We start from the raw sequence: 17424 nt of genomic DNA, 5'->3' as shown, positions 1-17424 counted from the left end.
TTTGCATGAATTATTCCTAATAATCATATGCCAGAAGAGCAAATGATAAATCTAAATACTCTAAAAATAGGAATTTATAAAAATTCTTAACAGTCATGATTACTAAATACTTGTCAGCATTAAGATTGTGTTTGTAAAATTTTGATAACCTTATATAATTTTAACTTTTTGTATACCCTTTTTATTTGACCAAATTACTAAATTAACCTTTTAAGCTCTTGGCTTATAGTAAACAGTGTAACTTTTTTGTGTAATTGTATTAGTTTCTTAATTATTGTCACACTGTGTAGAGTAATGATGAATTTTGTATTGTGATTAAAGATATATTGCATGAAATTGTTAAATATTCACATTCAAACTAAAACAGTTTATACTAATAATGTTAATACATTTTATACTAATTTAGCTGCAATTGGATGAATATTTAATAGAACAAAGTAAATCAAAGTACCTTTTAAAATGAATTGGGAATTTAATCTGCAATTTTTTATGACCACATTGTTACAGTGTGATGGCATTATTTCTTCATTGGCCTTCAATATTTTGTTCTTTGGATTGTGCGCTTCTCTCTAAATTTCTTGTTTCCTTGCATCTTAGGGGACTATTAATCATTCTTGTCCATTCTGCACAAACACACAATCAAATGAAAAAAGCTTCTAGCCACAAGTCTCTGCTTGCTCTGTGGGAATGAGAAAACAGCAGTCAAGTTGGTTTTATATTATCTTTTTTTCTAACTACTGAATCATATTTGGAGATTTTTAGGCATAGGCTTTTAAAGAAAAAAATCATACGTACCCATCATTTCCAGCAAGCATTGTCATTTTTATTTAAAAGAAGTGTTTAGGGTAAATTTTGAGAAATAGGAATTAAAATCTCAAAATAACTTTATTACATGGATAAGAATTATTAATGTCTTCTTAAGTAAGAAAATCATTTAAATTTTTTTCATATCTCTTTGCTACCATGATGTCTTGATTGCTTTAATAGCCAATGAAAGACAAAGATTACATGAATTTTAACTTGTTTTTGTGTCCTATGAAATAAATTCATGTTTACAAATTTTAATTATCAGAAAGACCGAGGGTGATAACTTCTGCACCTCATCAAAGAGTCAAAGCACAATTGTGTGGATTTGTCATAAAGGATATCATTTTGATTAAAATTGATCATTGTGTTTTATATTTAAAATTGTATTGTAACTACTTTAAAACCTGTTATACAATAAACTTCTTTGTCGGTTTTGGATATTGTCTCTTAGAACTATTATTAATAACAATTGGAAGTAGTTTCCACAATACCTGTGGGTTTTGTCCTACTTTTATTTTTATGTCCAAATTAATTTTAGTTGCTTTATTTGACTTTATTGCTACTGATGCATTTGCTATATCATGTGTTAGCAGTTCTTGCACTAGAACTGAATTTAAAAACAATCATCTGAAAATGCAAGTTGTTCTTTGCGTTTATTTAATATTTACCTACTTACAGAATGGAAATGGCTGTTTTTTTTTAAAATACACACTATGATCAATGAACTTTTTCAATACCTGTAAATCATAACATGTATCTGACTTCCCAAAACAATTCTGTAGGGCTGTCAGTACTTTCATGCATCCAAGTGCCTGCGCTTGTGCACAAAACAAGCTTTGAAGATCGTAGTAACCACATGTCTTATTTTTCTAACAAGCCATTCATTCATAAGAAATGACTAGCATAGCAACAGGAAAATTAAGGTTTTTACTTAATGTAAAATTTTGATGAACTGTTTTTATCAATAAATACAACTGTATTTTACTTTCCTAAATATCAATTGATTTAAAATTTGCTTTGTTTAAATATACATATTAAGTCAATAGCTTTTACTCTTAAAAAATACATTTAAAATTTTTAACTTACTATACATTCTATCTGAACCTAATTCTACTCAAAATTAATTTGTTTTAAATATTTAGGTGTCAGACAAAGAGAAAATCGACCAACTTCAAGAAGAACTTCTGCATACCCAGGTAATTCTGATGAGTGAAAAGAACCAGGGACTTTTTCTAATAGTCAAATATGAGTTTGGTGATGTGAAAATTAATTTTTTTAACAAAGCAAAATTTGGAATGGTCTAATGGTAAAAATGTTATCATCAAAACTATAGAAAAAATAAGGGAAAGTGACTTGTCCTTATTTAAACCTATGCTTGCATTTTTACATTTATAGGTTAATTAAGTACCAGTTATTAATTAATTCAAGTTATAGTTGTGAGTCTACCACTGTTCTCATGAACCCTCAGAACTTTTTCCTTTACTTTTCTAAAGCCCATAACCAATCAGATAAGTTTTCTAAAGGTATTTCTGGCACTACTTTGTAAAGCTATTCTATTATAAAATCATTATTATTATTTTATTTTATTTTATTTTCATTTTTTTATTTGTGAGAGGAGGGGAGGCAGAGACAGACTCCTGCATGTGCCCCGATAACCAGGATCCACCCTTCAGGCCCGCTAAGGGGGTGATGCTCTGCCCATCTGGGGTGTTGCTTTGTTGCTCTTCTTAGCATGTGAGGCAGAGGCCATGGAGCCATCCTCAGTGCCTGAGGCCAACTCGCTCCAATTGAGCCATGGCTGCAGGAGGAGAAGAGAGAAAGAGAAGGGAGAAGGGAGAAGAGAGATAAGGAGGGGTAGAGAAGTAGATGAGCGCTTCTCCTGTGTGCCCTGACCGGAAATTAAACCCAGGACTTCCACACACCAGGTTGACACTCTACCACTGAGCCAACTGGCCAGGGCCTAAAATCATTATTATTTTAAAGATCTGTGTAATGTACTGAGTAGCTAACATTCTAGTACAAAATTGTCTTATCATCCACTTCATTGTCAGCTACTCTGTATAGTTATCAATGATCTGCAATATTTGAGGTTGTTTTTTTTTTTAGTTAAAAATATGTTATTTGCCTGGCCTGTGGTGGTGCAGTGGATAAAGTGTCGACCTCGAACACTGAGGTCGCTGGTTCGAAAACCTGGGCTTGCCTGGTTAAGCTACATATGGGAGTTGATGCTTCTGCTCTTTCCCCCTTCTCTTCTCTTTCTCTTTCTCTTTTTCTCCCTTCTCTAAAGTGAAAAAAAAAAGGCATTTTATGTCTCTTTGTATGGAAAAAATGCAGCATGGGGTACTGTAATTAAACACTTAGTATATTTTGAGTCACGTTTCTTTAATATCTGTGAATTGATTGTCATACCTGACTGTATGACTTGTGCTCTGTGCATCATTTATATTTTTAAGACTTCCCAGGCAGGCAGTTCCAATCTGCAGCATGAGTTAAGTAAGAGTCACTGGTGACAACGTGTGGTCTATGGAGCAGTCACTTAAGTATATTTTGGAAACTTGTTAGAAATGCAGATTATTGGCCCCATTCCAGACTCACTGAATCAGAAACTTTGGTATTGGAACCCAGCAGTCTTTATTTTTAAAAGCCCTCAAGAGATTCTGATGCATCCTTACATTTGAGAATTACTGATCTTTGGAGTAATTACTGTCCTTTGAAGGACAGCCTAGTAGCACATCTCTATAAAATAGCTACAGCTCAGCATCTGTACCAGAGAATGGTTTCATCACAGAAATTTTGTAGACCCCATCGTGGATTCAATATTTACAAAGAAATGAACCAGAGGAAATCCTACCACCCTTACAGCATACTAGCCCTTGGTCTGTGCAGTTATAGTTGTTAGCCACTGAACGTTGATACAATGCTTGATCATATGATTATACCAGTGATACCCAGTAGAAATATAATGGAAACCACATATGTAATTTAAAAATGTTACATTAAAGTATAAATAGAGGCTCTGGCTGGTTGGCTCAGCAGTAGAGCGTCGGCCTGGCGTGCGGGGGGACCCGGGTTCGATTCCCGGCCAGGGCACATAGGAGAAGCGCCCATTTGCTTCTCCACCCCCCCCCCTTCCTCTCTGTCTCTCTCTTCCCCTCCTGCAGCCAAGGCTCCATTGGAGCAAAGATGGTCCCGGCGCTGGGGATGGCTCCTTGGCCTCTGCCCCAGGCGCTGGAGTGGCTCTGGTTGCGGCAGAGCGACGCCCTGGAGGGGCAGAGCATCGCCCCCTGGTGGGCAGAGCGTTGCCCCTGGTGGGTGTGCCGGGTGGATCCTGATCGGGGGCATGCGGGAGTCTGTCTGACTGTCTCTCCCCGTTTCCAGCTTCAGAAAAATACAAAAAAAAATAAAAGTATAAATAGAAACATATAGAATTGATTTTAATAATGTATTTTATTTAACATTGTAGATCCCAAATAGTATCATTTAAATATGTACATTAGTATAAAAGTATTAGGTGCTTTATTTATTTATTAGTTGCTGAATTTTAGAAATCTGGTGTGTATTTTACACTTAAAAGCACATCGTGATTCAAACTAGCTGTATTTCATGTACTTAATACTCACATGGCTAGTGGCTACCATATTAGATAGCAATGGTCTAATTCTTAAGTACTGCCAGAAATTTGTTATATATACTACTGTTATTATACACTATTTTTTTATATATATAAGATGAATGTTTTGTAAAAAGGTTTATAGTAGAATTTAACCTGCAGTTCTACCTGTCTCATACTATATAGTTAAACTAATGTTTTTCTTTAATTTGTCTTAAATTAGACATTCTCTGAGGATAGAAACATGATTTCTTGTTATTTACTGTGGTCTTGGAAGATTGATTACAACCTAAAAAAATTCTGAGAAATATTTTCCATTCTAAAAGGCATGATATTATAAGTTGAACATAAACATTTTGCTTGTTGTAGAATGGAGTAATTCTTAATAGTTTACCAAACCTTATTACTGCTTAGAGAAGAAATACTAGTGTGCAAACTGAAAAGACCAATTAGAAAAAGGTCACATTTATTTAAGAAAAGTGTATAGCTAAGCATGTACTTTGACAAAACAATGTATCTGAATATACTGTCTTCTTAAAATATGTTTTTATATTAGTATTTTAAAAATTAATATGTAATCTCTGGCCACAGAAATTTAACAAAACTTGAAAGAGTTTGAGCCCCCAACTTATTGAAAACTCTGACCTTGGATAGGCTATCAAGCATCCCTAACCTCAGGTTCCTAATCTGTATAACCTTTGCCTTATGCGAAAGAAGTTAATGCAGGTGTAACACTCAATACAGGCTGGTCACATAATGCATGCTCAGGTACAATAGGCTATTATTTTTTATATCATTTTAATTAAAACAAAATAATATGGGGAATGGGAAGAATTTGAAAATTTGCCAAATGTCCCTATAATGAAGATTTAAAATTTGTATGTAACAGGAAATATTTCTTTATGGAGTGTACTTAAGGACTGGTTTCTTTAAGTGATTACATTTTTAGTGCTTTTAAATAATATAATTTCTTCATTGTAAATAGCAAAGAATTTTCCAAATAAAGTGCCAAATTATAACAGAAAACTATATTGAATTTTACTGTTTGTGTGAAATAACTGAGAGAATAAAATAAATTGTGAATATATTTATAGGAGCTTTTTAAATGAAGTAATTTATTTTAAGTAGGAGATATGACTTCAGGAGTTTGGAAGCTTTTAATTTATACTTAATTAATGTTATTTATTAGCACATCTTTTTCTTATGTAGTTATGCTATTATTTCATTTCAGTTAAAGTACCAGAGAATCTTGGAACGGTTAGAAAAGGAGAACAAAGAATTGAGAAAATTAGTGTTGCAGAAAGATGACAAAGGCATCCATCATAGAAAGCTTAAGGTATTTTAAGTTTATCTTAATTTATTATTTCTCAGAACTTCGTGCATTCATCAATACTAGTGTGTAAGGAATCATAAAGAGTCCTCTCCTCTTCTTTTGTAACTGTTACCCTTCAGGAATAGGAAGGTTCTCTTCCTATATTTAAACATGTTACAAATTGTAATTTTGAACTATGCCCTTAAAATCTTCATACTTTAAATAGTCATATCTTGAGTTTTAAGAAAGTTAACATTTTCTCCTGGAAAGTTCCCTAGGAATTTTAAAGAATTTTTGAAAAAGCATATGCGGATACTGTTATCAGCATATTGGTAATTACCATTACCAGTAACTTAAATCTTATGCCCAACCTTTATGATGTTAATGGTGTTCCTTTGTTGGGCATTTCATATTTTTTCAATATTAAATAATAACTTCCCTCTTTTACCATTTAATTAGAAGGTTAGAAAATCTAAACCAAGCAGTATTTGCTAAATTAATTTGGAATAATTCTTTTAACTTACATCTCATACAAATAAACTGAATGTGTGTGTAGAAAACTGCAATAAATCGTGGTACAGACATTTGATAGCCATGGTCTAAAGATATTTATTGTAGTTTAAATAGTATATATTAGTAGTTCTGACTCTAAATCATAACTACATAAAGACAAATACCGTGGCTTTTTTATAGGTTATTCAAAAATATTGAGTTGAGAAAAGTTATGTCCAACTGTTATTATATTTTGAGAATTTATCTCAGAAACAGTATTTTCTGTCATAAAATGAAATGCAATGAAATTTTAAAGAATTCTTTGTTTATTTTTCAGTGGAGGGACAGCCGTTGCTTCCCATTTATTATTTCTAAATATTAAGAGAAGAAAAGAACTGTAGGCCCTTATTTTGTTTTTACCTTAGCGTTAAAACTTACCTTTAATTATTAAATGCTTAAAAGTAGCCCTTTTCCCTCAGCCTGTGTATTTGTTCATTTATTCATCAAATACTTACTTGAACCTTGCTATTTGCCAGGTACCATATTTGATCCTGTTTCTACATACAGAGAGGAATAACACGGATGTCTCTCCCTGACACTCACATTTTAGTCTGCCCAGTTGTCAAAGTACACTTAATCATGCTTACTGATTCAACAGTCTTTTTGTTGATTCTTTTTCCACTTTAATCCTCTTTTTGGGCTTTCTCCCCCACCTCATCTATCTCTTTCTCTGTCTCTATCTCTATATCAGGCACACACACCAAATTTGGTAGAAGATTACTTCCTTTCAGTTGGTCACCTGACTCCTCATTTGACCTTTATGATGTTAATGGTGTTCCTTTGTTGGGCATTTCATAGTTTTTCAATATTAAATAATAACTTCCCTCTTTTACCATTTAATTAGAAGGTTAGAAAATCCTGAATTAATGTGCTTTAATAATCAGTGTATCTATAAATAAAATAAATTGGATACATTGAATTAGAAGAAATGAATTTTATTCTATAGTATTTTACTATGACTATGTATTTACGTTATTTGAAAAAACAGTACGATGATTATGGAAAAACATTTTGAATTTATTAGCTTTTTTCGACACATTTGTGATATTTTTTTAAAAATATTTTCACTGTTTAATACTAATTTTTTAAATTTTATAGAAATCTTTGATTGACATGTATTCTGAAGTTCTGGATGTTCTATCTGATTATGATGCCAGTTATAATACACAAGATCATCTGCCAAGGGTAAGAGAAAAATCAATACATAGTGAACTTCCTCATTAGCAAAAAAAGCCTCTAGGTTTTAAAAAAAGTTATATGTGCACGCATGCACACACACAGTACATACACATATGTATATGTAGACACATAGACTTAACCAGAGACATATATTTTTTACCTATATAATATTACTTATGTGTTCTAGTTGATGTCTTAAATATTGAATGTTGTGTGAGTATTTTGATCCATTGGTTGACTTATATTTGTGTGTAATAAAGGAAGGCTGTTAGATATTTGAATTATGAATATATTTGGCATAATATATGTATAATATCGATGATATTAAAGTACCTGAACAGTGGGTTAAATTCAGGACACGAGTGAAATTTAACATCCTAGGATTGAAAATGTCTTTGTAAAGAGTAAATCAGCTATGGGAAAGATTTGTGGAACGTGAATGATCATTTGAAACGTTTTGAAAATAGTGGTTTAGTAAGTTTTTAATAAAAATTTGGCTTTGGATTTGACATGGATCCAATTCATGTTTCATTATTTATCTTTTCAATGTGCATCTATGTATCAACTATCATTTTTTTTCATCGATGGTCTTTTTAAATTCTTTATAGATATTTAAAAAAACTAAAAAAATCTCAGCAGCATTTCAAATTTCTTTAAATATAAGTTAGTATTGAATATATGAATAAATGTTACTTGTTTTGCGGTAAGGTTGTTGTGGTTGGAGATCAGAGTGCTGGGAAAACTAGTGTGTTGGAAATGATTGCTCAAGCACGAATATTCCCACGAGGATCTGGGGAGATGATGACACGGTCTCCAGTTAAGGTAAGAAAATAGACCATCTGAATGGAGTGCCTTAGAAAGGTAACTGCTTCAGTGAGCTTTGTTTATGGTGTTGAAATGAAGAATTTTAACTAAAGAGAGCATTTGAAATTATTCTTATTGTAGAAATCAGTAGGGGGCATGGCCAGGAGGCCACTCTGACAGGAGTTGAGTGCGGAGGAGTGACGAGAGGAGGACAGGAGTGTAGTGCAAGGCCAGGCTCTACTGTTATTAGGCCTTTGGAGTTCATGCTGAGTAAGAGAATGACAGTCTTGGAAATGGAGTCAATGAATTTAATTATCTGGCTTTAATATAAAAAAGAGTAGAGAAATGGGGCAGTAGCAGTTAAAATATGTTGGGTCAAGAGAGTTTTTTAAAGATATATGCTATATGTAATGATCTAGTTCAGTGGTAGTCAACCTGGTCCCTACCGCCCACTAGTGGGCATTCCAGCTTTCATAGTGGGCGGTAGCGGAGCAACCACAGTATAAGTAAAAAGATAGATTTAACTATAGTAAGTTGTTTTATAAAGATTTATTCTGCCAAACAGTGAAAATCTGACATAAAGTACTTGGTAAGTAATTATTATTATATGCTTTAACTTGCTATAACTCTGCTTTATAAATTTTATAAAGTAAAGTTACTTCCCTACTTTATAAATCACCATGACTGTGGAACCAGTGGGCGGTTACAAAATTTTACTACTAACAGAGATACAAAAGTGGGCGGTAGGTATAAAAAGGTTGACTACTGCTGAGGTCCAGCCCCGGGGGAATCCAGGGGTCCCACAGGAAGAGACGGCGTCAGCACGAATCAAGTGAGAGAGCCGAATTCTTTGTTTTCTCTTTATTCTCTCGTTAGCATTTACTGCCAGGCATCTCTGCCAATGGCTGGTCTAGCTTTATTTTTATACACACACACTAAGTTACAATCACATGGTATTCAGAGTACATTGATTAATCATTGTTTTTGTTTCACTATGGTTACATATTTCTAGGCAACAGTTAATTCATTTCTATAAGCTATAAATCAGGTGGTAAGTCATTCAAAGTACTGTTATACAATAACTTGAACAGCAATAACAATATTGGTACAAACTTCTAAAAGGTCAGTACTGATTAATAACTCTACCTTACCTAATGTCCTATTGTCTAGTCAAATTTTATTTATCTACTAATTATACACTAGTTAAGTTCTAACTTTATTTTTCTCAGAGTGTTCCACCACCTGCAGGTCAGGTATGCAAGAAGAAAGGAAAGTTTCTCTACTCTACCACATGAAAAGGCTAGGGAGGTAAAGTAATGAATTAAGTGAAGGCTGAAAGGTGCTTCTGTGTATAGTTACTGTTTCCTACCTATTCATAAGTCACAATCTATTTATTCTAACATGATTAATAAGAAGGAATTCTCCTACAAACTTAACCCTTTACGAGGGATATCATAGCCAGCCTCTTATTTCTATGAACCCAGGCAAAGGGGCTTACAGGCTTTTCTGTGGAACTCACACCCTCTGTCTCATTTCCAAAGAAATTATACGAATCTACAGGGAAAGCACAGTATTATTATCCCTGTGCCATAAATGATAGTACACACCCAGAAAAGGGAGGATATAAGGCCAAATTAATTCAAAAGGTCAAAGGAGGAAGTATCGTTGTGCCTTTCCTCTGCGGTGACTTTGTCAACCAGCAGCCATTGGTCTTCTCTGCTGTGACTTTGTCAGCCAGCAGTTTTTGATCTTCTTCTGCTGTGACCTTGTCAGCCAGCAGTTGTGGATCTTCTTCTGCTGTGACCTTGTTAACCAGTATTTGTGGATCGGCTCCCGACAGACTACCCCTGCTCCAGTTGAAAAAAAATGATGCAGGAGAAAGGGAACAAAGAGGGAGCAAAGTCATTGAGGTTAAAGGCTGGGACTAAGTGTACAAGTTGTCTGTCTATAGAAGTACTGACAATTCATCCGTGGCTACTGGAGGGGCGTCTCTGACTACGGAGTCTTTCATTCAAAAAATAGTTCTTGGTGCTTAATATGTGCCAGCACTGGCTTGGCAGTGTGTTGGTAACCAAAACAAAGATCTTTGCCATAATGGAGTATATGTTCTAGTAGAAGGAGATAGATAATAAATAATAGACGCAATTAATAACTGAAGTACGTATGTTGCATATGTTAGAGGTGGTAAGTGTGCGAAGAAAAAGAAAAGGAAAGGAAGGGAAAGGGAAGTGGAGCCAGGCAACAGGAATGGCGTTGTCAGGGTGCTGGTCGACTCCATCAGTGGTGACAGTGGGACCAACACTTGCAAAATGTGAGGGTGGGAGTTGTGTGGATATCTAGTTCATGAGTGTTTCATGCAGAGAGAAAGTTAGTGCAAAGCCCCAGAGGTAGTTAGGTGGCTACTGTGTTCAAGGCCAGTGTGGCTAGAACAGAATAAAAGGTGGTAGATGATGCAGTCAGAGAGATAACAGGGTAAGAGGGAAGCAGATTATTAGAGCCTTGTCGATCATATGAACTTTGGTTTTTATTTTGAATAAAATGGGAGCCAGTGCAGGGCTTTGAGCAGGATAACATCACTTTTTTAAAAAGGCTCGCTTTGACTGCTGTATTGAAAATAGACAGAGGCAAGGGGGTGGGTAGAATCAGAGAGACCAGGTGGGAAGCTTTTGTAGTATTCAGGTGGTCCTTGGACCAGAGAAGTAGCAATGAATATGGTCGACTCTTGTGAAAGTGGAATTAACATGATTTTTTGACTTATTTGATATGGAGAGAGAGGAAGTCAGTTGTCAGGATGACTTGAGGTTTTTTGTATGAATAGATTAAAACCTGTTACTGGCATGGGGAGGTCTGGATTAGAGTGAATTAGCTTTAGGGGAGAAAATGAGGAGTTTTGGATTTGCTAAGGGTTGTTAGAAAATGAGCAGTTGGATATATAGGTTTGGCAAACAGTCTGGGCTAGCAACTTAAATTTAGGAGTCATAATCAGATATTTGAAGGTAGGATATAAAGCCCTGCTCTTACTGGATAAGGTCGCCATGGGAGTGAGTAGAGACAGAGGACAGATCAGGGATTGTGCTCTGGCACTCCCAGCATTCAGAGATTGAGGGAGACAGAAACAATGCAGGAGCTTGTAAAGGGCAACCAGTGTGGTCGGAGGGGGGCCAGAGCAGAGTGGCTGGTGTCCTGAGCGTGAGAGATGAGCCAGGAGAGGGAAACGGCTAGGCCGGTGCTGCTGATAATCGAGGAGGGGGAAGATGGAGATGACTATTGAATTCACAGTAGAGGCAAGTAAGTAGAAATGTGACATTTCCTTGTGATTGCATCTGCTTCCGCAGTGACGGAAGAAGCAGGATTATCAACTATTAAGTAAAGAGAGGATAAGGTATTGAAGACTGAGTAAGAGGAAAGTGTGAGGTCTCGACTAGGCGGGTGGTGAGTCCAGGATTGAGTTCATGAGGGAAGTCGAGAAATACGAGGATTGCTGGGTGGTACTTAAGTCCCATTAAGGTCTGGACACAAACTTTAAAAAAAGGGCGTCTGTTTGGTTGTGTTGTTTTTTTTTTAAGATCAGCTGGTAGGTGTTGTGTTTTTAAGATCAGCTGTTTGGTTGTGTTCTTTTTTTTTAAGATCAGCTGGTAGGTGACTGAGTATACATTTTTCTCCAGTGTACATGGATCATTCTCAAGAATTGACCATATGTTGGGCCACAAAAACAACATCAGCAAATTCAGAAAAATCGAAGTTGTACCAAGCATATTTTCTGATCATAAAGCCTTGAAACTAGAATTCAACTGCAAAAAAGAGGAAAAAAAATCCCACAAAAATGTGGAAACTAAACAACATACTTTTAAAAAATGAATGGGTCAAAGAAGAAATAAGTGCAGAGATCAAAAGATATATACAGACTAGTGAAAATGACAATACGACATATCAGAATCTATGGGATGCAGCAAAAGGAGTGATAAGAGGGAAGTTCATATCACTTCAGGCATATATGAACAAACAAGAGAGAGCCCAAATGAACCACTTAACTTCACACCTTAAGGAACTAGAAAAAGAAGAACAAAGACAACCCAAAACCAGCCGAAGAAAGGAGATAATAAAAATCAGAGCAGAAATAAATGAAATAGAGAACAGAAAAACTATAGAAAAAATTAATAGAACAAGGAGCTGGTTCTTTGAAAAGATCAACAAAATTGACAAACCCTTGGCAAGACTTACCAAGGAAAAAAGAGAAAGAACTCATTTAAACAAAATCCAAAATGAAAGAGGAGAAATCACCACAGACACCGTAGATATACAAAGAATTATTAGAATACTATGAAAAACTTTATGCCACTAAATTCAACAACATAGAAGAAATGGATAAATTCCTAGAACAATACAGCCTTCCTAGACTGAGTCAAGAAGAAGCAGAAATTCTAAACAGGCCTATTAGAGAAGAAATAGAAGAAACCATTAAAAACCTCCCCAAAAATAAAAGTCCAGGCCATGACAGCTATACCAGCGAATTTTATCAAACATTCAAAGAAGACTTGGTTCCTATTCTACTCAAAGTCTTCCAAAAAATTGAAGAAGCAATACTTCCAAACACATTTTATGAGGCCAACATAACCCTCATACCAAAACCAGGCAAGGACTGCACAAAAAAAGAAAACTACAGACCAATTATCTCTAATGAATACAGATGCAAAAATACTAAACAAAATACTAGCAAATCAAATACAACAACATATTAAAAAGATAATACATCATGATCAAGTGGGATTCATCCCAGAATCTCAAGGATGGTTCAACATACGTAAAACGGTTAACGTAATACACCATATCAACAAAACAAAGAACAAAAACCACACGATCTTATCAATAGATGCAGAAAAGGCTTTCAATAAAATACAACACAATTTTATGTTTAAGACTCTCAACAAAATGGGTATAGAAGGCAAATATCTCAACATGATAAAGGCCATATATGATAAACCATCAGCTAACATCATATTAAATGGCACTAAACTGAAGGCTTTCCCCCTTAAATCAGGAACAAGACAGGGTTGTCTACTTTCTCCACTCTTATTTAATGTGGTACTAGAGGTTCTAGCCAGAGCAATCAGACAAGACAAAGAAATAAAAGGCATCCATATCGGAAAAGAAGAAGTAAAGGTATCACTTTTTGCAGATGATATGATCCTATACATCGAAAATCCAAAGAATCCACAAAAAGACTACTAGAAACAATAAGCCAATACAGTAAGGTCGCAGGATACAAAATTAACATACAGAAGTCAATAGCCTTTCTATATGCCAACAATGAAACATTTGAGAACGAACTCAAAAAAACAATCCCCTTCACGATTGCAACAACAAAAAAATAAAATACTTAGGAATAAACATAACAAAGAATGTAAAGGACTTATATAATGAAAACTATAAACTATTGTTAAGGGAAATCGAAAAAGATATAATGAAATGGAAGAATATACCTTGTTCTTGGTTAGGAAGAATAAATATAATCAAGATGGCCATATTACCCAAAGCAATATACAAATTTAATGCAATTCCCATCAAAATTCCAATGACATTTTTTAAAGAAATGGAGCAAAAAATCATCAGATTTATATGAAACTATAAAAAACCCCGAATGCCAAAGCAATCCTAAAGAAAAAGAATGAAGCTGGGGGCATTACAATACCTGACTTCAAACTATATTATAGGGCCACAACAATCAAAACAGCATGGTATTGGCAGAAAAATAGACACTCAGACCAATGGAACAGAATAGAAAACCCAGAAATAAAACCACATATATATAGTCAAATAATTTTTGATAAAGGGGCCAAGAACACACAATGGAGAAAAGAAAGCCTCTTCAATAAATGGTACTGGGAAAACTGGAAAGCCACATGCAAAAGAATGAAACTGGACTACAGTCTGTCCCCCTGTACTAAAATTAACTCAAAATGGATCAAAGATCTAAACATAAGACCTGAAACAATTAAGTGCATAAAAGAAGACATAGGTACTAAACTCATGGACCTGGGTTTTAAAGAGCATTTTATGAATTTGACTCCAAAGGCAAGAGAAGTGAAGGCAAAAATTAATGAATGGGACTACATCAGACTAAGAAGTTTTTGCTCAGCAAGAGAAACTGATAACAAAATAAACAGACAGCCAACTAAATGGGAAATGATATTTTCAAACAACAGCTCAGATAAGGGCCTAATATCCAAAATATACAAAGAACTCATAAAACTCAACAACAAACAAACAAACAATCCAATAAAAAAATGGGAAGAGGATATGAACAGACACTTCTCCCAGGAAGAAATACAAATGGCCAACAGATATATGAAAAGATGCTCATCTTCTTTAGTTATTAGAGAAATGCAAATCAAAACTGCAATGAGATACCACCTCACACCTGTTAGATTAGCTATTATTAACAAGACAGGTAATAACAAATGTTGGAGAGGCTGTGGAGAAAAAGGAACCCTCATACACTGTTGGTGGGAATGTAAAGTAGTACAACCATTATGGAAGAAAGTATGGTGGTTCCTCAAAAAACTGAAAATAGAATTACCTTATGACCCAGCAATCCCTCTACTGGGTATATACCCCCAAAACTCAGAAACATTGATACGTAAAGACACATGCAGCCCATGTTCATTGCAGCATTGTTCACAGTGGCCAGGACATGGAAACAACCAAAAGCCCATCAATAGATGACTGGATAAAGAAGATGTGGCACATATACACTATGGAATACTACTCAGCCATAAGAAATGATGACATCGGAACATTTACAGCAAAATGGTGGGATCTTGATAACATTATACGAAGTGAAATAAGTAAATCAGAAAAAACCAGGAACTGCATTATTCCATACGTAGGTGGGACATAAAAGTGAAACTAAGAGACATTGATAAGAGTGTGGTGGTTACGGGGGCGGGGAGGGGGGAGAGGGAGAGGGAAAGGGGGAGGGGGAGGGGCACAAAGAAAACTAGATAGAAGGTGACAGAGGACAATCTGACTTTGGGTGATGGGTATGCAACATAAGTGAACGACAAGATAACCTGGAGTTGTTATCTTTGAATATATGTATTCTGATTTATTGATGTCGCCCCATTAAAAAGAAAATTATTAAAAAAAATAAAGATCAGCTGGTAGGTGTGTTATAGAGTAATTGGAAAATTGAAATCAGAAAAGAAGGCCAGGATAGTGGTAGAAAGTGAGACGATGAGGCTGACAAGGATTTCTAAAAATCTTTTAGCAATGGAGTCTGCTTATAATTGCAGCAAGCAGTCTGGTGTAATTCATAGAGATTCATACATTCTCATTATGTCTGGCTAGTTTCTTTTTCATTTTTCTATGGCAGCAATTTGCAATTGGTGTGCCACAAGAATTTTTAAAACGTGAAGTACCTAACTATAGTTAGGGACACTGACCTAATTTTCTTTAAGTTGTCAATAAAAAAATAAAATGACAACAGCCAACACAACAGTAGCCATCCAGTGTAAGTGAATCAAAATGATACCTATTTTTTTTCAGATTGGCAAAAAATATATTTTTTGGTGTGCTGTAGATTTTTAATAATTAATTTATGTGTGCCATGTGATGAAAGAGGTTGAAAATCGCTGATCTGTGATATCTGAATGTGTCATACTTTACAGATCCATTTTGCTATAGAGCCATTTTACTCTTGATGGGCCTTTGGGATACTTTTAATTTAGGAAGAAAACAAATGAACTGACTTTGCCTGATATCATGCTCTGCAGTGGACTGTGCTAACTTTGTAACCCTACCTTTTACATTGTTACCAGCACCCTGATTATATGGGTGTGGATGATGTTCTGTCTCAGGAGGGCGCTTTCTTCTGTCAGGCTGACCCAGCATGCACAGATTTCCTTGAAACCGACAAGGCTGGTCCCTTTCCAGTTTCCCCTCAACCCTGTAGTCTTTACCAGGACTTCTCCTTGGTGGATTCTCAACTCCCGATTCTTGTCGTCCTTGAAGAGTGAGATTGCCAGAATGTTGATTTAGCGTGTTAGCCTGGGTAGCAGCTTCTTTCTGCTTCATTTCTTAATGTGCAAGTGCCTTAAAGGGAAGTTATGTGCAGAAATGTAGGGATTTGGAGATTCCTTTCTGCTGTGCATTTTTCTCTGGGACCTTGGCACCCCAAATTGTGGCTGCTTGTTAACTCTGGCTCTTCAACCCAGTGAAACTGCTACAAGTTTTAAGCTTTCCTTGCAAGCTGCCCCGAGCCACAAATTAGCAAATGCCCTAAGGGAAAATACCGTCAGAAATATTCCTCCCCCTGCCCCAATACTTTGGGGTCTTGAATTCAGTTCAGGCTATTCTTTGATACCATTAAATGGCTGGTTTTGGTTTGTAATCTGGCCTGTTTAGCTAACCTCAGTAGAAGGAATTAATGTTTTAAAAGTGAAATCGGATCATTAGAGTGAAGCTTGAAAAGTTACACTTAAAAAAATCAAGAGATTGAAGTTGAGAACTTGAAACCACTGTTAACCTGTAGTTGTTAGAGAATTTCTTGTTCAAATGACACTCCCTGGGGGAAGGCTGCCTTAGCTCTCCTGTAGTTAGAAGTGCTTGCTTCTGTATATATCTGTCCCATAGATAGTGGGTCTAAACCATGTACAGTCAGGTCTTCATGTTTCCCCACCCACAACACTTGACACAGCTCTCAATAAGTCAGTGTTAAATAAATGAATTGTGATTTCCCTAAATTTACCTGTGATGTTAAATGCAAGATTTTCTTTTAGTTTTGCAAGTTTTAGATTGGTGGTTTTGTGCTCAGTACTCTGTATAACATTGTGAAACAAGAGGGTCATGAAAGCCATAAAGTAGCCGTCACACTGCATGTGACAGATATGTGGACAATACGGGTAAAGAATTATGGTCTCGGCCCTGGCCGGTTGGCTCAGCAGTAGAGCGTCGGCCTGGCATGCGGGGGACCCGGGTTCGATTCCCGGCCAGGGCACATAGGAGAAGCGGCCATCTGCTTCTCCACCCCCACCCCCTCCTTCCTCTCTGTCTCTCTCTTCCCCTCCCGCAGCCAAGGCTCCATTGGAGCAAAGATGGCCCAGGCGGGCCCTGGGGATGGCTCCTTGGCCTCTGCCCCAGGCACTGGAGTGGCTCTGGTCGC

The 17424-nt window shown here is 35.9% G+C and overlaps 1 protein-coding gene across 4 annotated transcripts in view; it reads left to right on the top strand.

Moving 5' to 3' along the window:
- The window catches only part of OPA1 (OPA1 mitochondrial dynamin like GTPase), a 111706-nt gene that overhangs the window by 30476 nt on the left and 63806 nt on the right, over positions 1–17424 (top strand). For all 4 annotated transcript variants that reach the window (XM_066241708.1, XM_066241705.1, XM_066241706.1 and 1 more), the window contains 4 exons: positions 1950–2003; positions 5649–5753; positions 7380–7466; positions 8169–8282. In XM_066241708.1, coding sequence (XP_066097805.1) covers positions 1950–2003; positions 5649–5753; positions 7380–7466; positions 8169–8282 — 360 coding nt within the window. The remainder of the gene's footprint in view (positions 1–1949; positions 2004–5648; positions 5754–7379; positions 7467–8168; positions 8283–17424) is intronic.

The sequence above is a fragment of the Saccopteryx bilineata genome, chromosome 8, assembly GCF_036850765.1.
Source record: "Saccopteryx bilineata isolate mSacBil1 chromosome 8, mSacBil1_pri_phased_curated, whole genome shotgun sequence".
Taxonomy (NCBI): domain Eukaryota; kingdom Metazoa; phylum Chordata; class Mammalia; order Chiroptera; family Emballonuridae; genus Saccopteryx; species Saccopteryx bilineata.
The sequence above is the reverse complement of the archived record's forward strand: the minus strand, read 5'-3'. Positions and strand labels throughout refer to the sequence as shown.